Source organism: Anoplopoma fimbria, unplaced genomic scaffold, assembly GCF_027596085.1.
Source record: "Anoplopoma fimbria isolate UVic2021 breed Golden Eagle Sablefish unplaced genomic scaffold, Afim_UVic_2022 Un_contig_12395_pilon_pilon, whole genome shotgun sequence".
NCBI lineage: Eukaryota > Metazoa > Chordata > Actinopteri > Perciformes > Anoplopomatidae > Anoplopoma > Anoplopoma fimbria.
Genome location: NW_026551791.1, coordinates 1 through 10,147, shown reverse-complemented (window position 1 = coordinate 10,147; position 10,147 = coordinate 1). Strand labels below are relative to the sequence as shown.

The window sequence follows — 10,147 nt, the reverse complement described above, 5'->3', positions numbered from 1 at the left end:
ATTACAATAAATAAAATAAAAGAAATCCTCAAACAAAATCCTGAGTTTGAATAGTAGGATTCTAGAAAAGTGAAGCCCTTATCTTTATCTGCAAATGTGCAGAAATACTGGGTTTAGAGAGAGGAAAAGAAAAGCACAGAAAAAAGAGAAGTTGTTCAGCATTCAAGTGTTGATTTAGAATTCAAATGTTAACATCATGAACAGAGCTTCTGTAATCGCTTGAATTAATCGATACACCACTCAGATTGAACAGATATTTAGTTATTGACAGTTGAAGAAACCTTCCTTGTGAAATGTGTCAGTAATTGTACCAATTTGTCTGTGTTTTTTGTTGTGTTTGTATTTTTCTATTTATTCATACAATTTCCTTACCAGAAACAGAGAGTCTGATAGAGTCACTTAAGGGGGAGCTGAAGTCTCGACTAGAAACCGTTGTCTGATACTGACACTGGTAGGATCCTTCATTTTCAAAGTCCACTTGTAAGATGCTGAAGGTAACAGAGTTGGTACTTGATGTTTGGGTGTTTCTGACTGAACCTGAGGTCTGCTGCAGAATGAATGTTCCACCTAAATGCTGAGTGGAGATAGAACAAGTGATGCCGACGTCCTGACCCCAGGTAACCTCACTGACTGGACTAATGGAGATGCTGGGCTTTGGGAGGGTCACTGAAAAAAATAAAACAACGTTAGAGTGATAAATGGATAGACTTTGAGCTGAGGTATACTTTTCTATATATTGTTTTTTTGCTACATTTCAATTTACATCAAAAGAAAAGTTAACCATTTCTGGAAATACGTCTTTTTTTTGTATCTCGACAAGAGTGAGATGTCAGTCTCCTCATTCGACTCCCAACAAGAAAGAGAATGTGTTTATTTCTAAACATCTTTAACAAGGAAAGATCAGGTTTGGGAATAGATTAATTTCCTTACCAGTAACAGAGAGTCTGACAGAGCCACTTAAAGCGGGAGATGAGGTTTTGACTTGAAACCACAGTCGTACTGACACTGGTAGGATCCCTTGTTGTGAAAGTTGACTTGAGGCATGCTGAAGGTAGCAGAGTTGGTTGTTGACGTTTGGGTCTTTTCAAATGAACCTGAAGCCTTTTTCAAAATATATGTTGCACTTAAAAGCTGTTGAGTGGGAGTTGAGATGGAACAAGTGATGATGACATTCTGACCCCAGGTAACATCACCGATAGGATTTATGGAGATGCTGGGCTTTGGGAGGATTGCTGTAAGATAGAAGAATAATATGATATTGAATGTGTTCTAATGTGGATGATCCTTGGCTGTACTATTATTTTTCAATAAGCATGTTTTGGAGAAGCGATATAATAGGAAGTTTGACCGGACACTATTTCAACTACCAAGCCAAAAGCCTTCTTGGTTTGTCTAATTTAAACATTTCTCTATTGGGAATTCAGAGTATATCTATTGCCTCCACACGGGTCTCAATGTGGCGACGGCTGAGCCAATGCTCCTCAGCCATAAACTGTATTTAAGAAGTGGACGTAGTCGTCGTGGCGGCACCCATTGGTTCCTGGACAGCAGTTTTGAAGCCTTGAGTTCGGAAGAGGGAAGAGGTTGGTTGTCTTTTTACGAACCTTGACTGGAATATGGACAAATGGGGGTGACCAAAATGGGGATGACCATAGTATATTGACTAAACAGAGTTGTTGCCAGGTTGGGTTTCAAACAAATTGAGTCGCTCACCGCTGTGCACAGCGAGACCCTCGTGACAGTAGCAGTTGCTGCCCTTCTGGAAGACACACCCATGAAGAGAGTCTCTTCAAAAATAAGCATTGTGTTATTTGGAGCACTTTTATCTTGGTGTTTTTGTTTCAGTCATGTGTGTGCTTTGGTATTTTCAGCCCTTTGAATTTGTAGTGCTTTTCTCCTTATATTTGTGTTTTCGCTTTTGTAAGTGTTGTACTTTTAGCCAGTGCATAGCTCTCTGGATAATAATGTCGGTGTGTCAGTCTGTGAGTCCACAATTTTGGTCCAGACTAAGATATCTCAACAACTATTGGATGGATTGTCATAACCTTTGGTAGAGACGCTCATGGTTCCCCCCCAAATTCCCCTCTAGCGCCACCAACCTCATGTTGGCATTTTTCGTTTTTGACTACATCAGCATTTTTAAGTCCCAATCGTCATCACATACTGTACCCCAGACACTGTTGTAATAGATTTCAACTCTTCCAGAGCAACGAGTAGATCCAGACCCAACTAATCTGATCTGAGCATCTATCAGAAACACAACACATCATGACAAATTAATTTAAGATTGTAAACTGAGAACTATTAGATTTTATACTTTAGACTATAGAGAGAAGAGAAAAAATGGCATGGCTCATTACATTACGTAAACTGAAAAGGGCAGATATAGAAGTTTGCCTTGTTGTGCTTTAGATTCACATTATAATTCAAATAAAGAGACGGAACTTTAAACTGAAAAATTAATCATAATAGACTTCATGTCTATACCAAAAACTAAAACTGCTAAAAAGCAAATCTTTCCAAATAATATTTTGGGAATAAGTCTTACCAATGGCCAAATTGCAAAGGTTTCTCCGTTGTATGATCCCCATGGTCGACACATTTATCAGTGACAGAACAGACAACAGAAAACTGAAGTTAAAACCGCGATGCTCAGAAAAGCTCTGCACTGCTCATTCCTTCTTGCAAAGCTTCCTCTTTATTTTCCGCCATATCTTTCAGCTGAAGCGGAGTACTAAAACTCAGCAGCTCGAAACCATAGAATGCAAAGTTCCCTTTAATAGCTGCAGAACCAAAGAAACACATCTATTCCTGATTCTGAGTCTTACAATTCTTGGTGAACAAGTTCAACAGAGGACGTGTACCACAAAGCGAGATAAGTGGGCTTGCGAGGTATGTTGATAATGAAGTCAGAGTTTGCAGCTACACAAAGGTGGCTCTCTTTTACCTGTCTAGATCCCCATTGTACCTTTTGCTGCACACCTAACCTGCTCCAGAAGAGGTTATGTTCAGAGTTTATGATTAAAATCAACTATAAAAAGCGCCTTTCCAACAGGAACCTCAACAAACATACATGTACGATGGCTCTAAAAGAAACCCTCTATAAAAACACAGGTAGCATACATTAATAAAGTAGTATATAGTAAAATAGTAAAAGTAATAGTTCACTATGTATTGACTTAAGTGAAAGTCCAAACACTTCACCATCAAGATTCTATATAGTACCAAGTGTAAAAGTACTCATTAAGCAGAATATTCAGAGTAATATAATAAGAAAATAATTTTGAAGCATTAATGTGTTCCTCACTGTATTGTTTCAGCTGGTGAAGTTGGAGCTAATTGTTATTTATACTGCTGGGCTTGTGGAATAAATAAGTTAATCTCATTAATTGTTTGTGTGTGTGTGTGTGTGTGTGGGGGTGGTGTGGGGGGGGGGGGGGGTCTCTTTCTCTCTGCCATCAGCTTGGGCACAGTCTACCTACACAGCTGCCATCAATCAGCTCATCACCTCTCTGCTCTGCACACACCTGTCAGCAGTCTTCTCATCAGAGGTGTGTTATACGTGAACACACCTCTGTGTATAAACCTTCACACAGTTATTTCATGGACATGGCTTGCATACAAGCAAAAGCAACAGACACAGGTTTGTGAACATTTCGTTCAAGTGTCCTCATACAACAGTTCATATGAGATCTAACGAAAAAGTGTGTTTTTACAACGAAAGCCAGCACCACTGTACTTTCTGTTACATGCAACAGTCTTAGAAAACTAAACTTTTGCTTTCACAGGAAACAACTCAGCTAGATTTAGGCAACAACACTACTTATTTAGGGTTTATGTTACACCCACTGGCTCATCTCTGGCCTCTTTTTGGCAGAGAGCTGTCTGTCTGTGTGTTTCAGGTCTGTCAAGCCCCCTTTCAGTGCCTGAAGCACCCACAGTGTCAGGCTGTCAGTGGAGCTGCATATCAACCTCCGGATCCAGTGCTTCTGCCCTCTCTTTCGCTCTTGGCCTGTGAGCTGGTTGTTTGCTGCTGTCATGAGCATTTGTACTGTGGAACCTGTGTTTATACTGTTACCCTCTGTTTTGGGCTGGTTAGTTGGTGGGGAGGTTTGTTAGTAACCGGTCTGGGTAATTATGGGAAGCTGTGTAGGGGTTTATGTCATTTCAGAACCACACATACCGACATGAAGAGCGTGTAATAATGAGGCAATAAATAATGAGAATTGAGAAATAAGGACACATTTTATTTATTCGTATTAAACACCCTTCAGTGGACCTTGCTTCAGTTACCAGCCAGCACCTGTGCTTCACATTTTTACCTTCATTATTACATCATCACTGTACCATCATCACTGTATCATCATCATCACTGTATCATCACTGTATCATCATCATTCACAGTTCAACCTGTTCTGTTCTAACTCTCCTGTCAGCTTCTTAGCAGCTCTGACAAACTCACACCATCACAATGTAGGCAAGTGTGTCTAAAGAATGATTTAGCACTGTGCTTGTGTGTGAACACTGTTTAAGGAGTTGACTCTATGAGATATTGCACAAGACCGAAACACAGAGAGCTCAGCTTCCACAAATCTAAGATGTCTTACATTGTTTTATAGTCATATGATTGTTGTTCAGCGTTGCTGTCCGTTTTAAGCCATATGTATATTTTTGCGCATGTACATTTCGAGCAACTAGTCCTATGCATAATATGTTATGTATATTTTTGCGCATGACAGACATTTTTGCATACAGTCATTCTATTGCCTTGACTTTTATTTTGAAATACTCTTACTTACGTCCTTTTCTAAGTCTTTCAAAGGCAAAAACAAAAATGGGATTCGCAAAAGACTAAATCGGCTCGTTATCTGAGTTTGTTTCCCTCGTTTCTTTTCTTACTTGATTTTCCTGTTTTTACATCCAAAAAATGAAGAAAAAAAAGACATAATATTCCTTAGTTTAGTTTTTTGGGTTCAGATTAATAAGAGTAAACAAACTATCAAAACATTGTTCAAATAGGCCAACCCTACAAGAATTTGGTAACAAACTATAGCAATATAGTTTGGCATTTCAAAATAATGAGAAATAATGATTAATCATCCTGAGGCAGGAAGAATTGTCTTGTCAAGTTGCATTTCTTCAGCATTATTCAACATTTAACCATCGGACACCTCAAAGTTTTGATAAATATCCTCATGTTCTTCATAAATGTCAAGAGTTGGTTCATCCAGTGGCTGGTTTACATTTTCATAGTCCGCTTCATCATCACTGGTTTCTTCTTCTTTGTCACAATCTTGATCTTCGTTACTCTCTGGGTCCTCGTAATCATTACTCTCCTCTTCTTCCACTCTCTCTGCTTCCTCTTTGAGTTTCTCCTTGTCTGCTGGATTAACGTTCTCGTAGTCATCGTCCTCGTCCTCATTCTTGTTATTATCATAAGTGTTGCTGAGTCTGAAAGCCACTGCAACACAAGCACAAACACAAGCATCAGGACAAAATGTCTCATACATATCAGAGGGAATTCTTTACAAGCAATCAAACACAAATAATTGATGAAAGTGTATAATGAAACTTTATAGACAGCAACAGTTTAGAACTATTCACAGCCCCCCCCCATAAATGGAGAGAACATTTCCTGTTGTCCCTTGATAATACTAATCACATGAGAATAACTCTTTAGTCTTTTCATGTAATGTTCTGCGTGTCCTGGTGAGCACAGACATTGGGTTTGGACGAGGGCAACAGGCTGCTCGGTTCGTCTCTTTCTCCTGAGAACCAGAAAGACCCCCACCAAGACCAGCAGGAGCAGCAGCAGACCCACGACAGATACTGAGGATACCAGCGGCAACAAAGACACTACGAGAGAAAAACATTTAACAGTTAATCCTTTTTCCAAATTACATTGATAAATTGAACACACTAACTGATATATTTCCAGAGAAGACACTTTTGAGCTTCCAGTGTAAGTTATAAGGTTATAAGCTCGATAGAGAAAACATAGCTCACTTCATAGCTCACCACACCCAAATTGACAGTGCATACAAATAGGGAACTAAGCTGAACAGTTATGTGGTCAGTGGTATTTTTTTAGATGTGCTGAAGAGTGTGGGAAATGTAAGACAGAGCATGTCAAATTGTAAAACTTGGTCTAACTTCTTACTTCTACTACTAACAGAAGTTGCCGGCCAGATAACAATGGTTCTTCTGTGCAGCATAGCTGAATAACTGTTGTTGAATTACAAACTGAAGTGACAAATGTTACAAAAGAGAGCCAATGTTCTTAAAGAACACTCCTACATCTATGAACTAGGTCTATGAGAGGCAACTTAATTTCAAGGGAATAAAAAATGAATAAATACTTTGGAGGAGTTGTTAAAAATCTACACAAAGAAAGAACACAATGATATACCAGAGGAGATAGTAAGCTCCATTCAGTTCATCACCTTGTAAAAAAGAAAATGTAAGCATCGCATTGTGAACCAGCAACCTGGCGGGTCATCTGCAACTATGTCAAAGCTCTTAGTAGGAGACTCTAAGGCAAGCCGTTTGGGTCAAATTAACATTTGCTTTAGTAAACAGAGTGTCTCGGAAAATGCACCTGCAAACATGACGTGCTGTGAGTGCAAGCCCACGTTGCACATGTGTGTCTTCATGTGCACATGTGGTGCACGTGTCTCTGTGTATAAAGTCATTTTTGAAATGTATGCCGTAGCTATATGTACAGCGGGTAAAATAAGTATTGAACACGTCACCATTTTTCTCAGTAAACATATTTCTAAAGGTGCTATTGACATGAAATTTTCACCTGATGTCGGTAACAACCCAAATAATCCATACATACAAAGAAAACCAAACAAATAAATTCAGAAATTAAGAATTAAGTAATGTGTAATAAAATGGAATGACACAGGGAAAAAGTATTGAACACATGAAGAAAGGGAGGTGCAAAAAGGCATGGAAAGCCAAGACACCAGCTGAAATCTATCAGTCATTAGAAAGCAATCCTGCCCCTTGTCAGTGCAAATTAATATCAGCTGGTTCAGTCCCAACTGATGGCCTATAAAAAGGTGTCTCATTACCAAGGTGTCACACAAGAAACATCTCATGATGGGTAAAAGCAAAGAGCTCTCTCAAGACCTTCAACCTTATTGTTGCAAAACATACTGATGGCATTGGTTACAGAAGGATTTCGAAACTTCTGAATGTTCCAGTGAGCACTGTTGGGGCCATAATCCGGAAGTGGAAAGAACATCATTTCACCATAAACCGGCCACGACCAGGTGCTCCTCGCAAGATTTCTGACAGAGGAGTGAAAATAATTATCAGAAGAGTTGTCCAAGAACCAAGGACCACTTGTGGAGAGCTACAGAAAGACAGAAAGTCCCTCACCGCTGTGCATAGCAATTGTTTCAAAGAAAACAATAAGTAATGCACTCAACCACGTGGCCTGTATGCACGCTCACCACGCAAGACTCCATTGCTGAAGAAAAAGCATGTTGAAGCTCGTTTAAAGTTTGCTGCACAACATTTAGACAAGCCTGTGAAATACTGGGAGAATATAGTCTGGTCAGATGAGACTGAAATTGAACTCTTTGGATGCCATAATACACACCATGTTTGGAGGTCAAATGGCACTGCACATCACCCCAAAAACACCATACCAACAGTGAAGTTTGGAGGTGGGAACATCATGGTGTGGGGCTGTTTTTCAGCATACGGCACTGGCAAACTTCATATAATTGAAGGAAGGATAAATGGAAAAATGTACAGAGACATTCTTGATAAAAATCTGCTGCCATCTACCAGAATGATGAAGATGAAACGAGGGTGGACATTTCAGCAAGACAATGATCCCAAACACACAGCCAAGGAAACTCTCAATTGGTTTCAAAGAAAGAAAATAAAGCTGCTAGAATGGCCCAGCCAATCACCTGACTTGAATCCAATAGAAAATCTATGGAAAGAACTAAAGATCAGAGTTCATAGAAGAGGCCCATGGAACCTTCAAGATTTGAAGACCAAAATCACACCTGAGCAATGCATGCGACTAGTTTCTCCATACAGGAGGCGTCTTGAAGCTGTCATTACCAACAAAGGCTTTTGTACCAAGTATTAAATAAATTTACCGACAGCTGATGAAGATTTCATGTCAATAGCACCTTTAGAAACATATTTACTGAGAAAAATGGTGACGTGTTCAATACTTATTTTACCCGCTGTATGTGTATGTATTATAGCCTGACCAATACATATAACGTATGATCAAATGCTAAATTTGAAACTGATATTGATATTTGGGAGTTTAAAAGAAAAATATATCTGATATCTTTTTTACATGAAATAACATAACATAAATAACCTTGGTCTGAGGATATTTTAGAATTTAAAAAATCCATTTCAAACGAGGTAATGCTGACACAGCACTGCAGGCTCTAACCAATATACAAACTATGTATCTACCATAAGCTAATATTGGCCAACATATATCAGCCAGGTTGATTTATCAGTCTAGCTGTAATATGGATTGATTTCCAATTAATTAATTTAACAAAATAAAACAGTGAAAAGCACTTAAATATTAGTATATATTAATGTGGAGATAAATTATCATAGCACTTAAAATGTATATATTGGTTAAAATGTTTTTGTTGTCTTAAGTACATTATTTGTCATCGTGATGGTGGTGATGATGGCAATAATAACATCAAAGCTCCTCATATTATCATTATAATATGGTCATCTCTCCATGTCACTTCTCAGCCCACATTTCTTTATTCTCCTACTTGTCCGTCAGGCCTTCACTGCTCGCTGATGTTTCTCCTCCCAATTCCCTTATCTCTCCCTGTCACACCAACTCTTCTTGAAGATACAAGGAACATCAAGACAATAGTCTAAAATGTGACTTGTTTTGTCTGGAGGCCTCTTAACTAACATGAAATAAAACAATCATATAAGGGTGGTACATGGACAAGCCATGCAGCTCATTGTTTGTCTATCCACCGTGGTTTTATTGGGAATCCCAGTCTGGCAATAAGAGGTTGTGTTGCTAAGGCAGCTATACACAGTAAGTAGTGGCTTATATCACTCAGCCATTGTCCCTATTATATAGCAGTGTTTAGTTTAAATTGTACAATCTACTTACTTTTAATGATGACAGTAATCGTGGCTGTCATGGTGGAAGTGAATCTCCGTGCAGACAGTGTGACTTCATACACACAGCTGTAGTTCCCCAGGTGCTCATACTCGGCCACAGGGAAGTCAAAGGAGGCCGAGCCGTTGATGGCTGACTTGACGTTGGTGAGGCCGGAGCCAGAGGAGAGGAGAGAGAAAACACCCCCAGGATAATGGGAGGAGATGGAGCAGGTGAAGACAAAGCTGTAATCCCTGGTGACCTCGGCACCCTCAGGGCCCCAGACCAGCCCTCCGTTATGAGACGTCAGGGAGATGTTGGGCTGCTGCAGCGGCACTGAGCACAAAAGGGACAAACAGTATTGAGAGAATATAAAATAACCAATATTTGTAAATCAGCAAATATCTGATCAAGATGGCTTCTGCACACAGTAAATCTATATTGATGCGCAACAAAACTGAATTATTTAAAGTGGCCCTATTATGCTTTTCTACTTTTTCCCTCTTCTTTAGTGTGTTCTATATATTTTTGTACATGTAAAAGGTCTGTAGAGTGTAAAACCTGAAGTCCACGCCTAAAAGGAGTTACCCTCCCCCTCATAAAACTGCGCAGCCTAAAACGACTCGATTGACGTCTCTCTTTCAGTAGTTTCGTCACTTCCGTAACATTATGACCTCATAATGTTACGAAGTGACGTAAAACTACTTCTGGCTAGTTTGGCCCGCCCTCAAACAACAAAAGAGAGAGACGGAGCTCAGTGTTTTGAAATGGGAAACGTCGACCAATCACAACAGAGCGGGCTAGCTGACCAATCAGGGCAGACCTTGCTTTCTGGAGGGAGGAGCAAACGCTACAACGGAGCATTTCAGAGAGGGTGAGAGAAGAGGTGCTGCAGGACAGCCAGGATGAGAAAAACAAGACTGAATATGAGCATTAACGCATGTAAACATGTTGTAACTGTAATTTGAGATAAAAATATGCACCGGAAAACAACATAATAGGGCCTGTTCAAAAAAT

General features: G+C 39.5%; 1 protein-coding gene across 1 annotated transcript; it reads right to left on the bottom strand.

The window, feature by feature from the left end:
- Positions 1–4,226: 4,226 nt before the first annotated feature.
- LOC129115768 (uncharacterized) lies at positions 4,227–9,466 on the bottom strand (the record flags this gene model as incomplete). Its single annotated transcript, XM_054627031.1, has 3 exons — positions 4,227–5,461; positions 5,722–5,856; positions 9,143–9,466. Coding segments are annotated over 3 exons (764 nt in total), but the record flags the coding sequence as incomplete, so codon positions are not given.
- Positions 9,467–10,147: the final 681 nt, after the last annotated feature.